Source organism: Mesoplodon mirus, assembly GCF_964341445.2.
Source record: "Mesoplodon mirus genome assembly, chromosome: 7".
NCBI lineage: Eukaryota > Metazoa > Chordata > Mammalia > Artiodactyla > Ziphiidae > Mesoplodon > Mesoplodon mirus.
The window spans coordinates 127,023,346-127,050,460 of record NC_138983.1 but is presented as its reverse complement, the minus strand read 5'-3'; the positions used below and the strand labels follow the sequence as shown (position 1 = coordinate 127,050,460).

The following is a 27,115-nucleotide window of genomic DNA, read 5'->3' as shown; positions in this document are numbered from 1 at the left end:
TTAAAAGGAACTCACCTACCTCCCTACCTCCTCTGTGTGGAATTAATTAACCCAGAGCAGGAACCACAAACCTCCTACATTAAACAGAATGCTCAGTCAGATCTAATTATTTTGTTTTCCCTCACAAGAGGCCAACAAAAACTCCCCTTGATGCTGTGGAGGGATCAGCTGCCAGTCAGAGGGTGTGGCATGGTTTTGGTGTGCTTCATTTCACTGGATTAACGTTACAGCCTCAGAGATCCAAGCCACACTTCAGCAACATTAAAGATACTTGCAATTTCTCTTGCAATTTCTCAAAATCTTGGCTTCCAACATTAAAATAAAAACTTATTCATTCCAGAAACTTACTATTCATCAGAGATTTGCCTTCCAAACAATTTGGTGACATTCAATAGTTTTTCAAGTTAAAAGAAAGTAAGGAAGAAGCCTTTTCTGAGGGAATTATCAACTTCCAAGGAAGGCCTTCATCACTCATGCCTGCATCACTTACTTCTTACCACTGTTTGTCTAATGGGGAAGAGAATGCTCCAAGATATCACCAACTATGGTTATTCTTTAAAGATGAAGCCTCATTTTTCTGACTCTACAACTGGCTCTGACAAAATTAAGATCAAAAGCCCGTAAGTGGCATCAAATTCAAAAGCTACACCGTCAGGAGTGCATGTGTATGTGTATATGCTCAAATGTAGAAAAATACACAAGAAGACACAATACCTGTAATAGGGAGAAAAGGCAATGAATACTCTCAGATAGAGATTATTTCCTCTTAAAGAAACATATCATTAATTTTTAATCTTAGATCCTGTTACAGCATTCTGAAGACACCAGAGAAGACACCAAAGTATGAGAGAGTCAACAGTCTAAAAAACATTCATTTTATAATACTTTTTATTTGATTAAAGAATTTGCCTTCTTTGTGTACAATGGAATGTTATATTCCCTATGTATTTTACAGGGTTACAAAACTTCTCTCATTTTAAATATTACCCCAAAAGTAATTTTAGAAAAAAAAGTTTTTGTGAAACTAACCTTCACTTTAAAAAAATCATATGGACACACAACTCCCAAACAAAACTGAATTAATAAGATTTCTTGTCTACTTAACTACATGACAGATTTTTTGTTCCAGTCCCCTTCCTCAAAAAAACCTTATGTGGAAACCAAGCTAGAGATAAGGACTCTTCCCTGATGCAGTTAAGGGAAAGGGAAAGGCCAGAAGTTTCTTTGGCAAACAATTCCGTCCACGGGCATTTGTGTGTGACTGCTCTGCTTCAACTACAGGACACTCTCTGCAGGGGAGGCCAGATGTTGTTCAGAGTGGGAGTCGTACTCTCCAACCAGCTCAAAGTGCAGGAAGTCATCTACTGTCATCTGTCTCTTCCCCCAGTCTGTGGCTGCAGCCTGGCAGCAACTCCACCAACTCCCAGTGCAATACTGGGTTAAAAGCCAACGCTGGGCTGGCTGATGGAGTCTTCTCCATTGAAGAAGTAATGGATGAGATGGGGCTGAGAAACAACCATTACATGATGACACTAAACAGAAAAGGCTTAGGGGAGAAACAGGAAGGATTTCAGACACAGGAACAGAAAGGCTGCTGAAAAAATGCTGGGCAGGCTAGAATGGAGTATATCAATGTCTACACAGCAATGTAATCAGCTGCATCTTGAAATGCTAAAAACTTGGTGGTGAAAATGGAGGCTCCTTGATAGCTCAGGACCAATGGGATTGGCACAAAGACTCACTGAACCTACAGCCTCCAAAATCATAACCTCATGTCTGATAGAAAGGAAAAAAGTGATGACACAGAGAACATTCAGAAAGAGGGAGGTGGTGAATCTCAGGAATGTGAATGGATTACAAAGACCATTAGCTATCATGTTTTAGCTGAAGTACCCAAAATATGGAGAATGGAAGGCTGGGTAGCACCAGCAGCAGACATGATTACCTGTGGGTGTGAAATCCCTAACTGGACATGACCATCCTCCTCCCAGACACCTTGAAGTGGGGGCTACACCATTTGAAAGCTGCTTCTCAGCTGTCTTTAATATTGACACAAGTTGGATTCACACTACTGTTCTAAACCAGAGCAACAAGCCTGCAAGGAAAACAGCCTGGCAAAGGGAGGGAGGGATAAATAGATACAGGAAAAGGATAAGACATCCTTATCTTTTAACTTCTAGAACCCCTACCCCTCAAGCAGTTCACCTGCATAGTCCAGAAATCAAGAATGGATTAGATCAACCTGTTCCCGGAGTGCCAAATATAGTGCCCATACGCAGATGATCTCAGGGCTGGATTGGATATATAGAAAGAAAAAAACTGAAGGTAAAGGAAAGGAGTATGAAAGATTAAAACCTTCTGCAGAGAAAACTGTTTAAAAACAAAGTATGAAATATATTTAGGGATTAAAATAAAAAACAACTTAGCTGATGGGGGACAAAGTGTTTACTGGGGGCATTCTCTGTAGAGCTTGCTTTCCTGATGGCCAGTAAAATCTGCCAAAGAAATCAGCAGCCTTTCCCTTTATGTTTGTGTCATTTCTTTGCCAGAGAATGTCTCTGTGACACTGAAACACTGAGGGTGAGTTGAGGGTCCTTGCGCTCAGAGAATCGTGCACTGTATTTGAAAAAAACGGTCTCCAATGGCTTGCAGGTTTGGAAAAAACTCTTCAGCCACTGTTGGCTTCTTCTTTATTAATTTGAAATTTTTCCTTTTCGGTTCCCTCTTCTTGGTATTACAGAATTTCATACTTATCCACTAGGAAAGTGGTCTCTGTGGAAAACCTTACAGGGCTGTTTCCATCTACCTGGGTCACTTTGGTAACCTAGGAAAACAAACAGAGAGTAAGGTAAAGCAGCAGGACAGCGGATCTTTAAGGTGCTGGCTAAATTCTCAGTACAGAACAGATCAAATCTCCTAAAGCAGTATTAAAAGCAACACAGAAATACTAAAAAAGTTCAATTCACAACTGCAGCTCACAGCATCACTCTTCCCCACCAACGTGATTAATCTGCTCTCTAGATAGAAAAGACAACTGTTGGGATGACATGTAGAGTGGTATTAATATTAAGTAAAAGGTCCAGAATGAGTGGCCACTGCCCAGGCCCTGCCCTATAAAACCTATGAAAGTCATAGACGTTCTATCAGGATGATCAATTAACATTTTGATCCAAAATGCAACATTCTAACAATTCAACATTATTTGTTTAATTTGCTCTCAGTCTCACTAAGTTGTTCTATCATATTCGTTTTCTAGGTATGGCTGGGTCCTTCTAATGAGATTTCTTTTTATTTATTTTTTATTTAAACGTACTTTTTTTTTTAGTATTTATTTATTTGGTTGCTCTGGGTATTTAGTTGCGGGAGGCGGGCTCCTTAGTTGCGGCATGCATGCAGGATATAGTTCCCCGACCAGGGATCAAACCCGGGCCCCCTGCGTTGGGAGTTCAGAGTCCTAACCAGTACACCACCAGGGAAGTCCTGAGATTTCTCTTTATTAATAATAATAGATGTCCAATTTAATGAGCTACCTGTAACAATGGTGCGCGTAACGGCACCAACACAAAACTTAAACCATTGATTCATATTTTCTAGTGAGGTTCTGACAGAGCAATTATACTGTCCTGTTCTTCAAATGGTCAATAACAGGAAAACGTCTTGGGTTCAACAATGTGCTCCCAATACTGATGGGGTTAAGCCAATAACTGAGATGGCGGGGAGGGAGGCGGTGGGGCGGGGGAGAGGGAGAGAGGGGGGAGAGGGAGAGGGAGTGGGGGAGAGGGAGAGGGAGTGGGGGAGAGGGAGAGAGGGGAGGGGAGGGAGAGGGGGAGGGGGAGGGAGAGGGGGAGGGAGAGGGAGAGGGAGAGGGAGAACTGCTGTTTGAAATTATCCAGCAGATGAAACTATAACTTCCCAAGCACTTTCAGGAGAGACAGAGACCATCTGGGAAGATAACCAGAATGACAAGCAAATCAACAAGTCAGAGGGAAAGATAACAATATAAACTCGGTGCTTATAATGCAATTTGAAAGCTGGAAGAACAAAGAGTTAAAAATAATGATATGAAGGACAGTTCACAGGGAAATCCCTGGCGGTCCAGTAGTTAGCACTCAGTGCTTTCACTGCCATGGGCCTGGGTTCAATCCCTGGTCAGGAAACTAAGATCCCACAAGATGCATGGCACGGAATGAATGAATGAATGAATGCATGAATAAATAAATAAATAAATAAACAGTTCAGAGATTTCCCCTGCTTTGCCTGCCTACCTTAAGGACAAGGTTTACAACAGAATTGGCTTATGATTATCCATATTAATGAAGGGAAGCTGTGACATAAAAGAACAGAAAAACTGTATCTATTTGTATTAGAATCACATTTTGGCAGTAATTTTGTCTTTCAAATAAACTTTCTTTCATTCCTTGGGATCAAACCAAGTGACAATACAGAAGGCATTACTAAGTCATGTGTTGCGTGTTTTGGCAAATGGATTTTAAGATACATGAGATTATTAAAAAAAAACAGGCAACTAAGAGATATGAGTCTTGCACAACCCATAAGTACTTTTATATGTAGTCATATTCAATTTCTTTACTTTGATCTAGAGAGGAAAACTGAGATAAAGCAGGTGAAGAACTGACCAAGATTATATAATGAGGCAGCAATGGAATCCACGGGGGACATCAGCTTTTCTGATTTCTGCTCTGACCATGAATTCATGTTGCCTATCAGGTAGCTGTCCTACCACTTTCCCCGTATAAGTTTTCTATTAAACAGGGGTACCTGTATGTTACAGTAATTTTTTTTGGAGATGAAGTAGACTTGAACAGGGAAGAAATCATTGGGCTGCCCAGCAATGCTGAACTCAAGGCTGCCACTCTTATTTTTGGCATCAATCACTGGCAGGCACCACTCCAAGGTATTTCGTCGACTGTCATGTCGATATTCGCCATCAATCTCACCAATCACCGGTGCGCCGACACCAGATCTGTCACAAGAAACATCCGTGTCAAGTTAGCTGTCCAGAGCCAGAACTATGCCAAGGAAAACCAGCCCCAAATTTGATTATGCTCCTCAAATTCTGCCCACTTTTATATAGTCCTAGAAAAAATCAGACTCCCTGATAACTTCAAGGACCCTTAACCTTGGCCAAGGGTCTCATTCATTCCTTTTGTAGGTACAGATATATTCAACCATAAGTAATGGGCAAACATAGTCCCGGGCTGCTCCAACTTATGGACTAGATCTGGAGCTGGCAGGGGACTGAGACTGACAAATGTGTAAAGTGGGATGTATTTCCAAAAATACTGCACTAATGGTTTGCTGCCTTGTCATGATGGAATTTTAACATAGTGTAGCTCTCTTCATAGATGCCAATGAGGGGGAAAACAGGTTGATAATAACAGTGGGGGAGAACTTAAACACCATTATGTGGTTATTTAGAATGGAGATGAATTTGGACCTTTGAGAGGATGTTTTTAAAAGATTTTAGAAGGTTTTAAAACTTATTGTAGTTGATGCCAGTGGGTTTATTTGATTTATAATCCAGTAACTGAACTTTTATTTGATAAGTGAAAGCACAATTACCCCTGGGCAAAATGTGAACGTGATGGGAAAGAGAGATATTACATGGTTGTCCTTAGTCTGCAGGAGAAACAGGGCTAGTCAGGACGCACTGTGCAACCCCGCACACGGCTGACAGGCAGTGCCAGTTACTCCTACACACTCTAAATTTACCATCTTTTAATTCACCAGTGACATCCAATGTTTGCGTTAAAGGCAGGGTAAATAAGGGAGACAAAGAAAACTTTAAGGGTGATATAACACAATTAACTCTTCCCTATCAATTTTATGGTCCCAGTTGTATATATGTTTCTTCCCTTTGCCCTTGTTCCAATTCTGATTCTGAGATCCTCTAATTTGATCAGTCCTAGACAACAGGGTAAAATGCTAAGGGTCTCTTCTGGAGACTATTGCAAAGTTGAACTAAGACACAGGAAACCACCACAACCACAATTATAGGGTAGATGGAGAGGCCTAAAACTTGTGGCATCCTAAAAATAGTCTAGTAAAATAAATCTTGACAAAATAAAACCCACACCTGTCACCAACGCCCAAGTCTCACAATGGTTCAAGGCAGCCATCTACTGTTCTGAAATAATAACCAAGCTGTGAAGAATAAGATGGTTAGCCCATTAAAGGGGATATTGGTAATAAAGCATATTTTAAAAAATGGAAATAAGAATGACTAAAACCAGACCTGGCCACCTAAAGGCCTGAATCCAACTACAAATAAATTAGATTTAGTTTTAATTCAAATTAAATTAAAATTAATTTGAACAAAACTACAGATTAAATTAGAACCATTTTCTCTGTAATAATAACCAAGCAATTTAATAGTATAGACACACTAAGAATTCACTTACTGGGTATTCATAATTAAGCCCTGTACTTAATCATGGGGGTGCTGAAAGGCAGAGGAGAGAAGCAGGGATTCAATGGTGAAGTAATAATAGTTCAGTCACTAGAAATGCTAGTGAGGAGATAAACTTAAAGTAGAGAGTATTTCCAGATGATCCTAGAAAGTAGGCCATTTAAGCACACATCAAAAACTTACCGGAACTAAACTTCTGGGGGGGGATGCATATTTTTGTTATCTTAGTTGTGATGATGGTGCATACATGCCAAAATTTATCAAACTTTATAATTTAAATATGTGTAGTTTATCACGTCAACTATACCTCAATAAAGCTCTTAGAAAATTTACTGAAACTAATGTAGATACCTTGTTTCAGCAAGAATAGTACCCTTGAAAACATAATCTCATCTTCAGCTGAAAATTTAGAGAACAAAGCAAAAAAGAAAACTTCAGTCTGACAGACTCAATTCCTTTAAGAGTTGCAAAACAAAGCAGAGAAAGTCTGACTGAGAATTGGCTCCTCCTTCTGGAAACCTTCATTACTACATGAACAATCTGAAGACCAATATCTGAAAACACAGCCCTAGAACTATAACCAGCTTTGCTTGTTTGGCTTTAAAATCAGTAATATCCACTCCTTTAAAAGTGTACAGCTCAATGCATTGACAAATGTATCTTGTAAGCACCATTACAATCAAGTCATAGAACACTTTCATCATCTCCAAAAGTTCCTTTGTGCTCCTCTGCAATCAAATGCTTCTTCTCTTGGCAATCAAATGCTTGATTTCTGTTCCAAGAGTAATACCTTTTCAGAATGTCTTATAAGTGGCATCACATAGTAAGTATGCAGCTTTTTGTACCTGGCTTCTTTCACAACTGACCTTTATGAGAAACAAGATATCTTAGAATGGACGGCCAGCTAAGTGCTGCCTCCAAAATGAGTTCCAAAAGACTAGTTCTATAAGCTCGCTATACAAAAAATGATTATGTGGGGTACTTACGGGAGTGGGATGGTGATGACCACATCATTCAGTTCTAAATTATCATCTTGTAGCTCATATTCTATGTTGACATCACAACCATTTCCACTTTCTGAGGGCCAGCAATTAACTGAAGAGAAAAGCAAAGCAGATATATTAGAACATTAGAAAAAGAATGGAGGAAAGTTAAGATGGCAAATCAAAACTGACAACTGCAGGCCTTAAACATCCTAGTGTAAACTACTAAAACTAATGGTTTCAAAATTAAAGGTATTTAAAATTTAAGCTACTTATTACCAAAATACACTAAATATAGCACTGAGTCCTTTTTGAAAGGTCATTTTGTCAAAAAGAATTGTGGCAACGAAGAATGTACAAGCCAGGGCTATTTCTAGTTCTCAGTGCAGTCTAGCTTAGTAGGACTGGCCAGAGGCACTTACTTGTCAGTGGAATAAAAGACTCCTCTGTGGTTTGGAGTCTCCACTTCAGCACCCCAACGTCACTACTGACTGGAAATGACTTCTCTGGATTCTTCAAGCCAATTAGAGATTCTGCAGTGAAAAGTTTTTTATCCACATTTGGATGGGTCTGAAATGAGAAGGGAAAGAAAACTTCTGAGGTTCAGACATTATAAGACAGGAAATAAATTCCTTTTGATCTTACATGGCCCATAATCTAAACATCTAAAACAAGGTGCCTAAAAATTTCCAATTATTTTTGATTTTGAAGAAAGATTTCCCTCCTTCAAAGACTTTTAAAGATTTAAGACATTTAAAAAATAGTAATAAAGTAATTTCAACTCTAAGCCATTTTGTTTGTAAGTAACAAGTTAGTAACTTTGTAACTGAAAAAGTTAAAAGACCATTAACCAAGTCCTTTACAAAAATACTTCATAGGGAGCAGCCTGATGGTGAGGCCAAGCTTGCCAAATAGAAGACCAGGGTCAGACGTTGATCAGCTGGCTGTGTCACATAGCAGTCCTGGCCTTATACTAAGGAGACAGGAGACGGAAAAGCTCTGTGGAAAGCTTAGTTGCAATTTTGCCTAAAGAGCTAAAGTTGTTCAAACTCAGGCCAACTAAGATGGACTGATCTTTTTAAAAGAAGTCACATTAGGAGAAAAAAGGAAAAAGAAGTAACTTTTGGATAGCAGACTACATAGACTTTACGAGCCAGCAAAGCTACTGTCAAATAATATAAGCACTACTTCCAAAAGACAACTGTGTGCTGGTTACGAGTGGAATAAAACGCAGACAAAACCACTTTCTTCGCTGAAAAGGCTTTGTTCTCGTGACAAGAGATATAAGATCAACCATCTAAATAAACTGTAACAAGAACAACTGTAATAATATAAAGAAGGTCTCTTACATAGCCAGGTAGGTGGAACATACATATTCATTTTTAAGAATTTTATGTACTTTTCAAATATACCATTAGATATTGCCCTTCAGCTAACAAAGCAAGCACTGGCAGTTTATATAGCAGCAGAATGAGTAAACTTAGTGTCATAACCTGCTTTAATAAAATACCTCCTGGGCTTCCCTGGTGGCGCAGTGGTTAAGAATCCGCCTGCCAATGCAGGGGACAGGGGTTCGAGCCCCGGTCCAGGAAGATCCCACATGCTGCAGAGCAACTAAGCCTGTGCGCCACAACTACTGAGCCTACGCCCTAGAGCCCGTGAGCCACAACTACTGAGCCCGCATGCCGCAACTACTGAAGTTCAGGCACCTACAGCCCGTGCTCTGCAACAAGAGAAGCCACCGCAATGAGAACCCCGTGCACCACAACAAAGACTCACTGCAACTAGAGAAAGCCTGTGTGCAGCAACAGTGACTCAACGCAGCCAAAAATAAAATAAAATAAAATAAATAAATTTTAAAATAAAATAAAATAAAATAAAATGCCACCCTATTAAGTTTTAAAACTTTGTTGTTTTCTAAATTATATTTCAAGCAATATCCTAAATGAATTTACTCTTTGCATAATAGTAACAAATATGCGTCTCTTTGTACCTTTGTTAGTGAGTATGAAGTCATTTATTAGATTTCAAAATGACCTTTCACTCAATTCCAGTATTAAAAGGCCATACTAATACAGCTGCTGCCAATCATTCCCAACTGGCTTGGGAAGGCATTTATCAATTCAAGGCTTCCACCATAGGTAATAAATTAACTTCTTTCCTATGCATCTAGAATGGCACTAGTTATATAAGTTAAATAATCTTCTGTGTTCTATGGTTCACACAAGGAACTCCAGCTGAGAAAGACTGTGTTAGGTAGACAAAAGCCTTAATACTCCCTTATCAAAAGCCTCTACACACCTGTAGCTGCACCCCTTTCTTGTCTTCATTTTCCACATGAAGACGAATTCGGCCAAATTTATCATCTGAGATCCTAAGCATGATCATGCCATGCAACTCCATATTCTGTAATCCTCCATCTCGTCCACAGGTTAGTGTGATCTTTTCCTCAATCTTCATGTGCACACTGCAGAGAAAGAATGATAAATCTGCTCAGACAGGTAAAAACCAGAACTCCCTTTCTCCAGGGTTTAATGGTGATTAGCCATCAGCAACTTATTTAAAGGTGCTGCAGCCATATGTACCAAAATTTAAAGCATTATATAAACTATCACATTTAGAATGGATAAACAACAAGGTCCTACTGTATAGCACAAGGAACTATATCCAATCTCCTGGGATAAACCATAATGGAAAAGAATATTAAAAAATAATGTGGGGGGCCTCCCTGGTGGCGCAGTGGTTGAGAGTCCGCCTGCCGATGCAGGGGATACGGGTTCGTGCCCCGGTCTGGGAGGATCCCATATGCCGCGGAGCGGCTGGGCCCGTGAGCCATGGCCGCTGGGCCTGCGCATCCGGAGCCTGTGCTCCGCAACGGGGGAGGCCACAACAGTGAGAGGCCCGCATACCGCAAAAAAAAATAATAATAATAATGTGGGGACTTCCCTGGTGGCACAGTGGTTAAGAATCTGCCTGCCAGTGCAGGGGATATGGGTTCGAGCCCTGGGCCGGGAAGATCCCACATGCCGCAGAGCAACTAAGCCCGTGCGCCACAACTACTGAGCCTGCGCTCTAGAGCCCGTGAGTCACAACTACTGAGCCTGCATGCCACAACTACTGAAGCCCATGTGCCTAGAGCCATGCTCTGAACAAGAGAAGCCACTGCAATGAGAAGCCCGCACACCGCAACAAAGAGTAGCCCCCGCTCACCGCAGCTAGAGAAAGCCCGCGCACAGCAATGAAGACCCAACACAGCCAAAAATAAACAAATAAAATTTAAAATAAAAATTAAAAAGAATGTGTATATATTATATATATGTATGCATAACTGAGTCACTTTGCTGTACAGCAGAAATTAGCATAACATTATAAATCAACTATACTTCAATTAAAAAAAGGAAAAAAACCTTTATCCCTAAAAGATAAAATAAAATAAAAGCATTACACCCTTTGGTTCAGCAAATCCTCATCCTACAGATAAATTCTCACCTGTGCAAAACAATGTAGTAGTTATTTACTGAAGAATTGTTTGTAATAGCAAAAGTTTAGAAACAAATGTCTGTCAATAGGGGGACTACTTAAATACATAAAAGTATATCCACAAAGATGAATACTGGGCAATTAGAAAAAAAAAAGAGGAACAACTGAAAAAGCTTTCTATTTGAAAAAAATTTCAAAAATTAAAATTATAACAGAAATACATGTATACCCTTTTTTTTTTTTTTTGGCGGTACGCAGGCCTCTCACTGTTGTGGCCTCTCCCGTTGCAGAGCACAGGCTCCGGACGTGCAGGCTCAGCGGCCATGGCTCACGGGCCCAGCTGCTCCGCGGCATGTGGGATCTTCCCGGACCGGGGCACAAACCCGTGTCCCCTGCATCGGCAGGCGGACTCTCAACCACTGCGCCACCAGGGAAGCCCCATGTATACCCTTTTTACCTATTGTTAACATTTTATCCCATTTGTTTTATCATTTGCACACTCCCTCTATATAAATATATTTTACTTTTTTCCCTGAACCACTTACAGGCAGAATATATACATCATGGCCCTTTAACCCTAAACATTTTCAGAGTGTATTTTGTAAGAAAAGGATATTCTTTCACGTAACCACAGTACTGTTATTAACTTCATAAATTTACATTGACACAATACTTTAATCTACCATTCATATGCCAATTTTGTCAGTTGACCTAATAATGCCCCTTATAGTAGTACAAGATCCAGACTAGGGTAAGGTATTGCATTTGGATGTCATGTCTCTATAGCTTCAAATAAGGAAATTCTTGTCTTCAAAATAATTAAGTGAAAAAAGCAATTGGAAAATGTGTCTAGTATGCCACCACTAATGTATAAAAAGGAGAAATACAGAAATTATATCATGTTTTTATTCATCTATACATAGACTATCCTTCTTGGAAGATTCACACAAAAACTAGTTAATATTGAGATTTCCCCGGCATCCAAGTGGTTAAGACTCCACGCTTCCACCGCAGGGGTGCGAGTTCAATCCCTGGTTGGGGAACTAAGATCCTGCATGACATGAGCCGTGGCCAAAAAATTTTAAATTAAAAAAAAATTTTTTTTAATTAAAAAAAAAAAAACTAGTTAATACTAGTTGCCTCCAAAAAGAGAAACCTGCGTGGCTGGGCAGGAGGAAGAAGTTTTAGTTCAATACCCTTTGAACCTTTTGAATTTTGAACTACATGAATGTATAATCTAGTTTTCAAAATAAGTAAAATAAAAGGTGCTACTGCTATGGGCAATTATTAAGTACAATCTATCCACATTCCTTACTAAAACTATTTTTAGCTGGGTAAACTGCAGAGGCTTAAAAAGACTATTCTGGCATCCTACTTTGTTCTGTTCTAACCTCTAAGCCTTCCCAGAAACAAAGGCATGAGACTCAAGACCACAGAGGAATGTATCTTAAGACAATGCAGGGTCTCATTTACCTTCACAAGCATTTGCTCCATGCTCAAGAAGTATTTCATCATTCAGAAAAGAGTCTCAAGTCCTCTCTAGTACATGATGGTCTCCAACATCTTATTAAAGTAGTGTCAAGCCTCTGTCTCCCTCAAAGCAACTACTAGGAATAGCACAGGAGCTTTAGTGATTTAAGAGATTTACCCGACGTAACCCTGTTCATTTCATACAGAATAAGACATACAACATACTCCTCTTTTATGCACACCTGATAGAGGTATCCTCCCAGACTCATCTTTCACTTGACCTCAAAACCATCAGTAACAGTAGAAGGTCTGGGCTTCAAAACAAGAAATCTGAGTCATGAATATGTGAACTTGATAACTACCACTTAAAAATGTTACCAAACAGTACCACAGTCCTGAGATAAGAGACAAATCAAAATATTCTATACTGGGTTCAAATACTTAAAAGGCAAAAGATAATACATTATTTGCTACTAAAGATATTTATAAATTTTGTCCTCCTTAAAACTTAATTAGAAGGACTTCCCTGGTGGCGCAGTGGTTGAGAATCCACCTGCCAATGCAGGGGACATGGGTTCAAGCCCTAGTCCGGGAAGATCCCACATGCCATGGAGCAACTAAGACCATGTGCCACAACTACTGAGCCTGCGATCTAGAGTCTGCGAGCCACAACTACTGAGCCCGTGTGCCACAGATACTGAAGCCCAGGTGCCTAGAGCTCATGCTCCACAACAAGAGAAGCCACCGCAATGAGAAGCCCGTGCACGCAAACAAAGAGTAGCCCCCGCTCGACGCAACTAGAGGAAGTCCACGTGCAGCAATGAAGACCCAATGCAACCAAAAATAAATTAATTAAAATTAAAATTAGAAAAAATTAATTAGAAAAAGACATGCCAAAATATAGTATAGTGCTAACCATAGCTCTAGCCCTCTAATTCCACTCCATTTTAAGAGACAAAGTACACACTAGGCACAAAGAAAAGTTATTTTTGTTTAATTTAGCCACCACAGAGTTGATAGAAAGGTAAGTTCTAAACTTAATAGAAAACAGATGGCTGAGAGCCCCTAATCATGTTTAAAGGGGGGAGGGGGGAAGACCTCATGTTAATACCTAGAATGTGCTTTTTAAAAAAAATTTTTATTTAAGTATAGCTGATTTACAATGTTGTGCTTAACTGCTGTACAGCAAAGTGACTCAGTTATACATATATATATATTCTTTTTCATATTCTTTTCCATTATGGTTTATCACAGGATAATGAATACAGTTCCCTGTGCTATACAGTAGGACCTTGTTTAGAATATACTTTTTAAGTGTTTTAAATCTGGAAAAATTAAGACACAAAAAGAATTTACAGTGCATTGAGATAATTTTTTTTTAATACTATGTGGTCTGTTCTTACTGAAAGAGTTACTACTTACCTCTCCATATTAATGGGTGGAGCATGCACTTTGGTTGCTTCAGAGGTACGCTTGCCCATACTGGAGGACATGATAGTTTCACCTTCAGATTTCAATTTGTCAACAAAGTTATCTACTTCCTTTCCTTTGGCTCCCAGTTTCAAAGCCTTGCTAGGGCCTGAAGGCCTAAGTGGAAGAACACACACATACACACAAAAATACACACGTGATTAAAAAAGTTAAAAACTAATTAATAATTCTCTATCACTGAAGCTTTCCTTGAAGCTGTTCTTTAAGAGAAATGTGAATACCTCAAGGAAAAAACACAAGCTTCCTAGTGTTTAGTGACTAGACTATTCCCTGCCTGAACTGACAGCTGGGTCACAATTAACATGTAAGCTTCAGGAATTCCCTGGTGGTCCAGTAGTTAGGACTCTGTGCTTCCACTGCAGGGGCCACGGGTTCATCCCTGGTCGGGGACTAAGATCATGTATGCCACAGGGGCGCGGCCAGAAACAAAACAAAAAAACCCATATAAGCTTCAAGTACCCAAAGACCACAGGTATACTTTCATAAGTATGTGTGATCTGATGAAAACTTTGTACCTTCTATCCAGATAAATATACCTGCGTACAAACGAACTTTTTCACATAATTTCAGGTAGTTCAGATTCTCCCTTAGATCCATTCATGAACATTAGATTAAAAATACATGTTCCTTAAACAGTTAAATATCCCCTCTTCTCCCAAAATAAGGCAACTCTCATAGGAAATTGAGATCATGTTATAATTTGTAAAAGAACTCTCTTTTACACAAAAGGAAAAACACCACATTCAGATTTCTCCTTTATCCCCATATTATGCAGCCAAATTTAATATTACATCTTACTTCATCAAGTCACTCGTTATTTACAGTTTGCCTAAAAATCAGATATCACTCTGAGATACGCGCATACAGCCTTCATCTGCCATTCTAGGATTGCATTCTGGGTGATACACTGGATTATACCTGGCTGGTGCAGGTGCCACTTTTGGTTTATCAGTTTCAATGATGGTCTCTGTGATCATAGCAGCTGTGCTACCTCCAGACACTGTGGAGCTTCCAAATCCCCCAAATCCTGGTGCTTTTTTGCCCTGTCTCTCTGCATCTCTTCGGGCCTGTTGTAATTCTTTTGCTTTACGCCGCATCTCAGCCTTGGCTTCACGTTCCTGAGTCTACAAGAAGATACATACTTGGATGTAGCTTTGAGTACAGACTAGACTAGCGAACAAAAAAGGGAAAATCAGATAATGAAGCCTAAAAGAAAGATATACAAACCAGCTGTCCCAGAGAAGACCCTATTTACCTCTCTGACTGCTCTGAACACCTTCTCCTCATGAGAATCCATTTCTGTGAAGGTTCTGATCTGTGCCAGGTTAACATTCTCCCGGTATCCCAGGGCAACAATTTCATCAAATGCAAAAATCAAATCAAAACAGTGCTCAGATATTTCATTCTCTTCTAAGGCTCGGCAATATTCAGGAATCTAATCATGGAGAGCAATGGAAAAGAAAGATTTAGAATTTATCAGCAGTTTTGTTTTCCAGTTATCATCCTTTAAAATACACAAATTTCAATAAGCCTAAATCCCTTTATTAGCTCCTTCTGCTACTCTGTATTTTAAGCAAGTCTGTGGCATAAAGTCTTTTATGTGTGTGGCTACATCAACAAATCTTACCTGAAGAATATTATCTAAAAATATGGCCAAACAAGTGTCAGAACCACAAAGGCAGGTTACAGTAACTGCTAGAGAAATGGGAAACAAAAGGGCAGTTCTCATATTCTCCTTTGTAATACTTACAGTCTAGGATACCCAGTGTCTGCTGAATGAATAGGAGCTGTAGCAATAAGATGCTGGGATGAGGGCTGGGGGCATAGAACATGCAAACTGATAAGCATCAGCTGCTTTGGGGGAGAAACAGTTTTACACACACACACACACACACACACACACACACACACACAAATTTAAAAACAAAAACTGTAACCCAATATTACAGGACTCTTACCACTCTTGAGAAGAGCCTTAGGGTCTCCAGATCTTCTAAGATGTTGCTGTTTTTGGTAGTGATCAGTACCATGTACAGTTTCTCCATAGGCTGGTAAACATATCTGACACTCTCTGTTTCAACAAATGTGTGTTGTTTTCCAGTGTTCATGAGCTTTGGAAAAGCTGCTAACAAGCCCTCAATCCGAGTTCGGGTCATCTCTACAAACTGTCGAGAAACAATAGCCTTTCCTGCTTTTGTGCAGACTGCTGCTGCCAACAGCACCTGCCGGGAACATATAGATAAGTACTAATTAATTATTTCTTTACATGTGTTTTCTCAACATCCTCACATCTTCTGTAGAATGGTATACTCAGTTATTTAGTGATGTGACTACTATTAGAATGCTGACTTTCAAACTCTACTTCATTGCTCTTTTTTTTTTTTTTTTTTTTTTTTTGTGGTATGCGGGCCTCTCACTGCCGTGGTCTCTCCCGTTGCGGAGCACAGGCTCCGGACGCGCAGGCTCAGCGGCCATGGCCCACGGGCCCAGCCGCTCCGCGGCATGTGGGATCCTCCCAGACCGGGGCACGAACCCGTGTCTCCTGCATCAGCAGGCGGACTCTCAACCACTGCGCCACCAGGGAAGCCCTTCATTGCTCTTTTAATTACAGGATGTCATTCATAAGACAAAGCTAAAGAAGAGGAAAATGAAGCTGTTACTCCTGTTTTTCAATAACATACCTAGAGAAAAACTTAGTGAAGAAATAGTTTTTTCTAGGTCTACACATATATTATGAATGGATCCCCTGTGACTCAAAACTGGGTTGCTCTCTGCTTTGGCAGACCCATAAAGAAGAGCTTAAACTTTTTCTAGGGAGAACAGAGATCTCCACAGCCAAAAGAGAGGTCTGATCAGGCAGACTGAAGATTTATACAAGGCCCCTGACCTTTCCTTTCATTTTTACCTAGAATATGGAACCAATCTAGTGAGTCTAAATTTATCTTCTGCTCTTTGATTAACCTTCCCATCCCACACTATCTTACCTCCAGACATGCAAACAATCTGTAAAATGAAAAACTAAATGACTCTATGTTTCACACAGGTTTTGACACTGGGCAATGATCAAGACTAACAGTTTTTTTTTCAGAGTCTGGCATTTCATTAAACAAAATGAATAAAGCATCAAAGAAGAGAAGACCAAATGCCATTAGCAGAGTAGTAAGAATATTAAGTACAGTGTTAATAGTCTCTTCAGTACAGGAACCCAAAAGTTCACAAGGACAGGTAACAGAAAGACTATTTACACATTTTGGAAGCCTCAATCCTAGGATACAACCTCTGAAATATCAACATCCTACTGGTCAGGCTTCTCAGCTTTACAGAAACCTGTCCTCTAGAGGTGAGCAGCTTGAAGAAAAAACAAGTTAGTCAATTTGAATAAATATTCTCATAGTTTCAAAACAGCAATACAGTTTTATAATAATTATAGGAGAACACAATGTCCTTATTCATCAAGGATAGGTCATTAGCGTATTTGGGAGATAATTACCATCGCGCTTATTTCCAAGCAGCTAGGTAAAAACAATTTATATTGAAAAAGTGTTTGATCTATATCCTGCACAAATAATTTCCCTCTACCAAACAGATTTGTATTTTTACTGATTGATTTGCTTCCAATGAACATCAGGCAAATTTTCTCATGTGAAATCTCAAGAATAATGCTATCAACTGCTCTATTTCCCAAATAACAACTGCAAGTTTAGAAAGAAGCTCATTTAAGGGAGTTATACAATTTTATGTTCCTGAGTCTATCAACTCTATATTGAAAATTTCCTTAATTATTCCAGCATAAAGTTACATTGTATAGAATTAAAAAGTTAAAAAAAAGAAAGTAGTTCTGCATCATAAATAAATACTCTCAGGAAGAATCTTGTTTTGTAAGTTATATCCTTTTAAAAAGATAAGAAAATACTTTAGACATACAGAGAGGTATAGAGTATAAAATTACAGTTGGTTACTTCAAGAGTGGCAAATAAGCTAGCTTAAAAGTCCCAAAGCAGTCACTTTCCCCAAAATATTTATAATTTAAAAAATAAATAAATAGGTGGGTTTTTTTTTTAATAAACAGTTTTGTAGTTAAGAAATGTATCTTTCACTATCACCAACTACTTGGGAGGTTTCTGCTACCACCCAGGCATGAGGCAAGAAGATATACTGAGGGGAGTAAAGGATTCCAGAAAAAGAATAAAAATGCAACAAGGTTATGACCCATTCTTTTCAAAGGAAATCTCCCACCTCATGTCTTTAACTTTACCATTTCGTTGTTGTTGGCCACAGAATTTTATTTAATTCAGCTTTACTGAGGTAAAATTAACATATAAAAATGTGAGATATTTTAATTGTACCTCATGGTGATTCCATGTCTTTTTTTTTTTTTTTTAAGTTTTTGGCCACACCCCACGGCATATGGGATCTTAGTTCCCCAACCAGGGATTGAACACACGCCTTCTTCGTTGGAAGGCAGAGTCTTAACCACTGGACCGCCGGGGAAGTCCCGGTGATTCCATGTCTTTAATTTCATTTTTTTCTTCTGGTTTTATTGAAATGTAATTGACACACAGCACTGTAAAAGTTTAACATGTATAGCATAATGATTTGACTTACATACATCATGAAATTATTACCATATAAGTTTGGTGAACATCCATCATCTCATATAGATACAACATTAAAGAAATAGAAAAAAGGGAGCTCTCTGGTGGTCCAGTGGTTAGAGGACTCCATACTTTCACTGCCAAGGGCCTGGGTTCGATCCCTGGTCAGGGAACTAAGATCCCACAAGCCGCACGGTGCAGCCAAAAAGAAATAAAAAAAAAAATTCTTTTTCCTTCTGATGAGAACTTGTGATGTTACTCTCTTAACAACTTTCATATATAAGATACAGCAGTATTAGTTATATTTATCTTACTGTTGAATGCATGCCTAGTACTTATTTATCTTATGACTGGAAGTTTGCACTTTTTGACTACCTGCATCCAGTTCTCCCTCCCCCCACTCCCTGCCTCTGGTAACCACAAATCTGATCTCTTTTCTGTGAGTTTGTTTGTTTGTTTATTTTTAAAGTATGACTGACCTACAACACAATGTTAGTTCTGGTATACAATATAGTTATTTGATATTTCTATACATTTTAAAATGATCACCATGATAATCTAGTTACCATCTGTTACTATACAAAGATATTATATATAGACTATATTCCCCACACTGTCCCCCATCTATGTCTTTAAATTAATAGTGTGAGATAAAGAAAGATTTCTTCAAATAAGGGCAAGGACTCCTGTAATTTTGGTACACACATAATGATAATACCTTAATCCCGAAAGAGAAGAAATTGACCTAAAATTATCACCAGGCAAGAGACTTAGAGACTTGTTTGAAGACTAAAACCAAATATACTCAAGAAATTTGATTTCACATTAATTTTTATCATGAGGTTCATGTTTCAACCAAACCATGCTTCAACCACTGCAAAAAAAGAAAGAAAAAAGAAAAAGGTAGTTGCTGCTTTAGCTTGTGAATATGATAAGCAAGTATGTCTCTGTATTGGTTCACTAAAGCTTTGTATGACATGTACATCCAAATAAAGTAAGGTTTGCGGGATCTTAGTTCGTCAACCAGGGATTGAACCCGGGCCCTCGACAATGAAAGCACAGAGTCCTAACCACTGGACCACCAGGGAATTCCCTCAAAATATTTCTTTTAAAATCAACTGTCATAATGTTATACAAATGGGTTAAAATTTCCAAAAGTATCAATATAATATATGAATTTGAAAAGTGTCAAATATCAAAAAACTCAACGTATGAAAGTTCTAAAAAACTGGTAATTCAAAAAGAAGACCTAGTGATGATGATGCTTGTGAAGAACTTGGATAAACTGTTTCATGAATATAAGAACAGAAAAAAGGAATTATTTCTCAATTAAAATCTTATTTATGTAACTTTAACAGTATGTATAAGTAAATTATTAAATACTTTAAGAACATATTTAACTATTTGTGCTACAGTCCTAGAAGTTTTATATTCTGAAAAGCTTTTCTTAATATTCTCATCAGGTAAATGAGGAATTCCCTTATATTTGGGATCACCTCACATTGGTTTCTCCTTCTCCCAAAGACTACGTGAATTAGAAATAGTGTTCTAAATTTGTGAAGAACCAAGTTAACATACCAGGAAAATTAAATGACTGGAAGTGAGACGATTTGGATTCTACTTTTTATTCTTCTATTTACTATCTGTCTGACTTAAGTTACGTTTCAACCTCTCTTAGCCTCAGTTTCCTCTCTGAGAAAATGGAGCATCATCTGACTACCTCACAAGCTATTATGAGGACCAAATGAGTGTAATAAAACTGTAAGCCAAAGCTATACAACTTATGCCACAAAATATGTAAACGTAAAACACACACACAATGTAAAACAGCACCATTATTAATAATAAACTTGCCAAGAAATGCATGTCATTAAAAAATTTGTCACTTCAAGGCAACGGACTTTTACCTTTATGGGTTTGGCAGGTTTTTAATACTCAAATAATGCAAATGGATTCCCCACAAAATTTTACATATAATGTCAGAGAATTCATAGATCCTCTAGAGTAGTAATTCTCAAAAGACCCATGGAGAATCACTTTATGCAGTGAGAAATATTACTAATAGGAGCACATCATAAATTTAATACTTATAGAGGCACTCCTCACCAAAAAAAAAGGGCCGAGAACCACAGTCCTAAGAAGTATGGTACCCCGCCTTAGACTTTTATGAGGTTTTGAAGGAACAGAATAAGCCACAGTAAAGATACTAAGCACAGCACAATTTAAATACTTGAAGTCAAAAGTCTACTCAGAGAAAGGATGCTCAGACCAAACCTTCAGACCTATATAAATATGCTGATTTAATACAAAGCCCATGTCTAACATACCTAATAATAATAAGCCTGTTAGAAACAATTTGTGTATGTTTCAGGGTAGTTCTTAGGCAGCTGGAATTTAAAACACCTCCATACCATACAGAGTTTAGGTAAAAATTAACATCAAGGCGACATGAAAGGGAAATTAAAGGCAACCTGTAACCAGAAAGGTGTACGCTATGTAGAGGGGCAATTCACCCACTTTGCTTTATTGATTGGGCATGGTCAAAGGCTAATTATAGGCAGTGGCAATCTCCATTTTAGCAGTATTATTATAAGAATTAACTAAATAATTATTTATTGGACACCCACTATACACACTAGATGCTCTCTGGGAATACTATGAGGAAATCAGTAAGACTGGCATTCTTAAGAAATCTAGTAAGATCTCAAAAGTTCGCATCCCCCCAAAACTAAATTTTTTTGTAACTATGTATAGTGATGAATGTTAACTAGACTTATTTTGGTGATCATTTCACAATACATACAAATATCAAATTATTATGTTGTACACGTGAAAGTAATATGCTATGTCGATTATAACTCAAAAAAAAAAAGGCAGCAGCAGGCTAATAGGGATAAGACACAAACATAAATAACTGTAATACTAGGCAGAATGTGTTAAGTAATGTGCTATAGGAATTCAGAGGAAGAAATTACTTCTAGCTCACAAGATTACTGATGACTTGATGGAAGAAACAGCATTTAAATTATGCTTTGATGAATCAGGGAATTTGAGTATGTAAAGATGAAGAAACAGTAGGATAAAATAGTAGGTCCCAAGGAGAACTCTGGGACTCTCTTTGAGACACTCCACTATCCAGATATAAGCAGAATAAGGCTCCCAAAGTAGGATCAAAGTGCCCAACACTAAGCATGGCTCTAAACCTCAAAACACCCAAGACACCACAATCACAGGATCCACAAAGCTGACACAGGTTTCTATTCACTGTTATCCATGTTACTAACACAGTTATTAACATGGCTGAAAGGTATGGTTAGCTCGAAACAAGATAAATTTAACCTACCCTAAATTAACATTCATCTTAAATGCCTTTAAATAATTAAGCTTCCCTTCACATAAATGTTTACCAATTATTAAAAAATAATGTAGGGGCTTCCCTGGTGGCGCAGTGGTTGAGAAACTGCCTGCTAATGCAGGGGACACGGATTCGAGCCCTGGTCTGGGAGGATCCCACATGCCGCGGAGCAACTAGGCCCGTGAGCCACAACTACTGAGCCTGCGCGTCTGGAGCCTGTGCTCCGCAACAAGAGAGGCCGCGATAGTGAGAGGCCCGCGCACCACGATGAAGAGTGGCCCCCGCTTGCCACAACTAGAGAAAGCCCTCGCACAGAAACGAAGACCCAACACAGCAAAACTAACTAAATAAATAATAAATTAATAAACTCCTACCCCCAACATCTCCTTTAAAAAAAAAAATAGTATATACTAAAAGGTAGGTTAATTTTTCCTACTGTAATTTGATCTGATTTTCTTTGTGGAAGAGTGAATAAGTATGATTCTCTATACCGTTATTTTACTTGTTTTTTACATTTTTGGAAAAGAGCATTTAGACCTAAAACAAACTTTCAAGAGCCCTTGATCGTTTTATAGATACAAAAACTGAGGGTCCAGAAGTTATGTAGATGATCTCTTCAGGACTGTTTAAAAAAACAAAATAAAATTTCTCATTAGGTTACACTCTGTCAGACAACTTTTCTCTTAATAATACTTAAAATGCTTTGAATATACTGTCATTTGTTTTTGGATTAAATAACAACACTCTGCTACCCAGCTTTAACTACATGGATCAGAAAGTTCCTTGAGTAAAGAAACCTGGAGAATTAGGTTTCTGTTCTGCCTCTGCCACTAATTATGTTACCTTGGATGTCACTTAATTGTTTCTTGAAATATCCCTAAAATAGAGGTTAGGGACTTCCCTGGTGGCACAGCAATTAAAAATCTGCGTGCCAATGCAGGGGACACAGGTTCAAGCCCTGGTCCGGGAAGATCCCACGTGCCGTGGAGCAACTAAGCCTGTGCGCCACAACTACTGAGCCTGCGCTCTAGAGCCCGTGAGCCACAACTACTGAGCCTGCGCTCCGGAACAAGAGAAGCCACCGCAATGAGAAGCCTGTGCACTGAGATGAAGAGGAGCTCCTGCTTGCCACAACTAGAGGAAGCCTGCGCGCTGCAACGAAGACCCAAGGCAGCCAAAAATAAATTAATAAATTAATTTTTTAAATAAATAAAATAAAATAAAATAGAGGTTAGCTTATGTGAAAATAGAGGTTTATGTGAAAGTGCCTTTGCATCTTTAAGATTCTATAAGTGTAAGCATCTGAAAACTTTACAGCAACAGAAAATGTGCAATACCTCCATTTCACACCCACTGCTCCAGTGGTAACTATCAATAGTTTGGTTTTTTGGGGTTTTTTATTGGTGCGCGGGCTTCTCTCTAGTTGTGGCATGTGGGTTTTCTCTCTCTAGTTGTGGCACGGGCTCCAGTGCGCCTGGGCTCTGTACTTGTGGCCCGTGGGTTCCACGGCTCGTGGGCTCTGTAATTTGTGGCACGCGGACTCTCTAGTTGAGGAGCATGAGGTCAGTAGTTGTGGCACATGGGCTTAGTTGCCCCGTGGCACGTGGGATCTTAGCTCCCTGACCAGGGATCGAACCCACGTCCCCTGCATTGGAAGGCGGATTCTTACCACTGGACCACCAAGGAAGTCCCACTATCAATACTTTGGAACCGCAAAAGGGAGGGGATATGGGAACATATGTATATGTATAACTGATTAAATTTGTTAAATAAAAAAACAAAAACAAAAACTTTGGAACCATACTTTACATCACTATTAAGCTGCCAGAAGGCAAACTAACCAAAACAAATCATGTGTGTGTATAGTATACGTGTGTCAGATAGCTGCCATATCATCTCTTCATCCCCACTAGTGATAGAGGTCCAAGCATAACAGGTAGTAATTCAGCATAAATACGCAAAATTCCCTAAAGAAAAAAGTCAAGGACTTCCTTGAACCTCTAAATGCTTCAGTATTCCTCACTTCCAGAATTAGCCAGTCACTTTGTTCCTCGTAATTCACTGTAATGATGATATATATATATAATTCATGATCATATTAAGGCCAGCTTCTACAACTGTCATAGAGGACCATTTCGTCTTTCTTGTATGCATGAAGTCATTACAGATACAATCAAATCGGGGGAAGATTACAATAAAATACAGAGCACATACAAAACCAAAACCTGAAGTTACTCAGTGAGAGTTTTAAGCTCATCACAAGTTTCTGTTCTAAAACAAAAACCTGTAGAGTATAAAAATAAAAGGACATTGTTCTCAGTTTCTGCAGTGTACCTTCTATTTGGAGAATAAATAAGATGGTAAATCAAAAGAAACTCAAGAAAATCATTTTCATTCTTCACTCTCCTCTCAAACAACAATCAAAAAAAATACATAAAGAGTACAATAGCTGTGCAGCTGCTGTATTGTATATGAAAAAGAAAAAAGAAAAACCAAAACAATAACAACTCCCTAACTGGGAACTGTTATTACTGTGTAGGATTTCAGTCTCCCCCGGCCCTCATCATGTGTAGACCAGCCATACAAACCCAAATCTAGCTTTCTAAATGACTCTTGGGAACTGAACATATTGTGATCATTTATATTTAATGTGATCACTACAGTAAATTTACTCATTGCCTATACCTAGTAAGTAAGAGAACAGCACTCTGTAGATAAGTAAAAATTTTACAGATTAGGGCTACCATGAGACTTAATATCAAGTTCATTCAAATATAAGTTTACTAAGAAAAAGAACTGACTATAATGATATCTGATAAGTGTTAAGAAAATAAGAACATGTTCTCATTGATTTGCAGAAAGCTAGAAAAAAAGATCAAATCAAAAGATGCTTTTTTTGTACTTCATTTTATAACAAAGTCATCATAGGCCATTTGTTTTTCCATTTGTTCATTTCTTTCTCTAGAAGGACTTTGTAGTGTAGGACATTTTGCACCAACTTCAGTAACTAAAGCTAAAGGAAATTTATTGTTCAAAAATCAACATTTACATACTGATATCTACAACTTACCCTAAAGCACATTTTTTAAAAAAGATGGCTACAGGGATGAATGGATCATTAGATGCGTGATAAAGCAAGAATAGTGAAATGTTAATTACAGAATCTAGCTGTTAGTTACATGGGGCGTTCACTGTAAAGCTCTTTCAACTTTCCTACATGTTTGAAAATTTTATAATAAAATGTTGAGGAAAAATCAACTTTCAGAAGTTTGGATACAACTTTTAGATCCAAGAAATCTTACAAAATGTTACCCTATTTGGACCCTTCTTTGTCCAGGGATCTCTTTGTAAAGTAGTAGAACCCGAAAACATTACACAGAAAAATACTTAATAATGTCTTTCAGAATGTACTAAGTTGTTATCCAGAGTACACAAATCTGTAGGTATCTGGATCATGCCAAGTCCCAAGTAATTCAGAAACATATGCATATTTAAACATGACACAACTGTATGTGTATGCACACATGTCCAAATAATATGCAAAATTTATATTTTTGTATTTACCACTCCACACCTAGGGCTCTACCATCCCTCTGGTCATCTATGAATTAAAAATCGTACTAGGAAAAAAAATAGTATGAGGTTCCAAGAACTTTTCAACAAACAAGGTTTTTGTAAAGATTAATCTATATTTCGTTTATATAATACAAGACTTTAATTTTGCTTTTAATGTTACAATATACTCTGAAATGCACTATAGGTACATCCAGGATGTATAAAGGAAGTAGTTTAAAAATCACTACCCAAATACTAAGCCTCCTAGTGGAAACGAAGAAAGGAGTTTTGGGAAATTTTATGTCCAACATGAAAGTTTTATGAGGTAAACCTACTTGATGCAATTTATATGCCTGAAGCTGAAGAAAGCCTTTCAGTGGTTTAAAGCCCAAGCATGAATCGCCCCCCCACCAACCAAGTTCTCATCTTAAAAGGTCGTGAACAGAACTTATTGACTGGCACCAAATTATACTGTCATCTCTTAAGTGTACAGGAAGATGCTTTAAATCAAATTAATAACCTACTGACAAAAAGAGAATTAAAAAAAAAGAACGTCCTTCAAAAGACTGAAGGGCATAAAGTGCACTTAAAAAAAACTACTAGCTTGTTTGGAACCAAACAATTTCTCCTACTTCATAAATATCCACAAATCGTCGTGAGAAAGCAAGAGGTAGTGGACTGGGCACTGCTGTGTCCCATCTCGCACCCACGTTAATTTTAACAGTAGATGAGAACACAAAGATAATGCAACTGAAGGCAAGTGACAGGTCCCAGAGTATAAACCCCTCCTCCCTCCTGTGAGATATCTGATTCCGATATGCCACATTCACATTTCACTTCACCTGAACGACAAGCTCCCTGAAGGCAGATAGCCTGTGATATCGATAATTCGGCTCACATTTTCCCAGTGCTCTTATACACAGTGTATACTCAACCACACTGACAAACAGACCCACCTAAGATCTACAGAAGTAGGTGGCAGGTTTCTGGGACACCTGGGTCCGACAAATTAGTGACAAATTAGTGTCAGAAGTTACTCCTTCCTGTTCTATGCCTCCTTTCGAACTTTCCTCTATTTGTCCTTTTCAAACAAACTAAAAAAAAAGTCCTGAACACTAATGGGTTTAGATTTCAAACTTCAACGGCCTACGGAACACCGGGGATGAGAGGTGAGTCTTTACAAACGCAAGAGAACCCTCGAGAGGCCCAGCTTGCTGCGCCTAGGTGCCCACGGAACCTGCTGGACACTAGCGCCCAGGTCCACAGCGTGGGGTCCAAGGGACATCACTAAGAGGTTCTTGCAGAGCAACAACCCTGGGCCCGTTTTAGGGCCCGGGTCCCGGCAGAGGAGGGTGCCCAGCTGGTTGCGGGGGAGGGGTGTGGGCGCGACCACAGAGGGACTGGAGTCAGGTCCCTCGGATCTCCCGGGAGGTCGGGCACAGGGTGCGGAAGACCACCCTGCTCCCAGAGCCCGGGGGAAGCGCCCAGCTCCGGGCCCTCGGGGCGGGGCTCCTCTGGACCCAGCACAGGCCGGCAGCAGGGAGAGCGGTCGAGCAAGGCCGGGACCCGGGAGTCGGGCCCGGCCCGGGTCTTACCATGGCGACGGCGGTGGTGGGGCGCACCCGAGCTCCGACGCCACTGCAGCTAGGGCTGGGGTCGGGGGAAGGGGAGCACCGGCCGCTCCGGAGCTGCTGCCCCCCTGACAGGAGCGCCGGCCGCTTCTCCTCTTGCCAAGATGGCGGCCTCGAGCCACGTC

At 39.2% G+C, this 27,115-nt stretch overlaps 1 protein-coding gene across 1 annotated transcript; it reads right to left on the bottom strand.

Moving 5' to 3' along the window:
• Window positions 1-870: 870 nt before the first annotated feature.
• ARCN1 (archain 1) lies at window positions 871-27,115 on the bottom strand. The gene is made up of 10 exons (XM_082626613.1): window positions 26,955-27,115; window positions 15,813-16,076; window positions 15,110-15,289; window positions 14,773-14,978; window positions 13,786-13,950; window positions 9,715-9,880; window positions 7,836-7,983; window positions 7,417-7,525; window positions 4,780-4,984; window positions 871-2,824 (listed from the first exon to the last, which is right to left on the bottom strand). Exons 1-10 carry the CDS (start codon window positions 26,955-26,957, stop codon window positions 2,735-2,737), a joined length of 1,536 nt encoding a protein of 511 aa, XP_082482739.1. The 5' UTR covers window positions 26,958-27,115; the 3' UTR covers window positions 871-2,734.

Bases quoted from the DNA above. Each gene is read 5' to 3' on its own strand.
- ARCN1 (XM_082626613.1), bottom strand. The intron at 14,979-15,109 runs GTAAATAGGGTC...ATCTTCTTGTAG, and splicing joins TGTTCAGAGCAGTCAGAGAG to ACTCAGGAACGTGAAGCCAA. The intron at 7,526-7,835 runs GTAAGTGCCTCT...TTTTCTCTTCAG, and splicing joins GTCTTTTATTCCACTGACAA to TTAATTGCTGGCCCTCAGAA.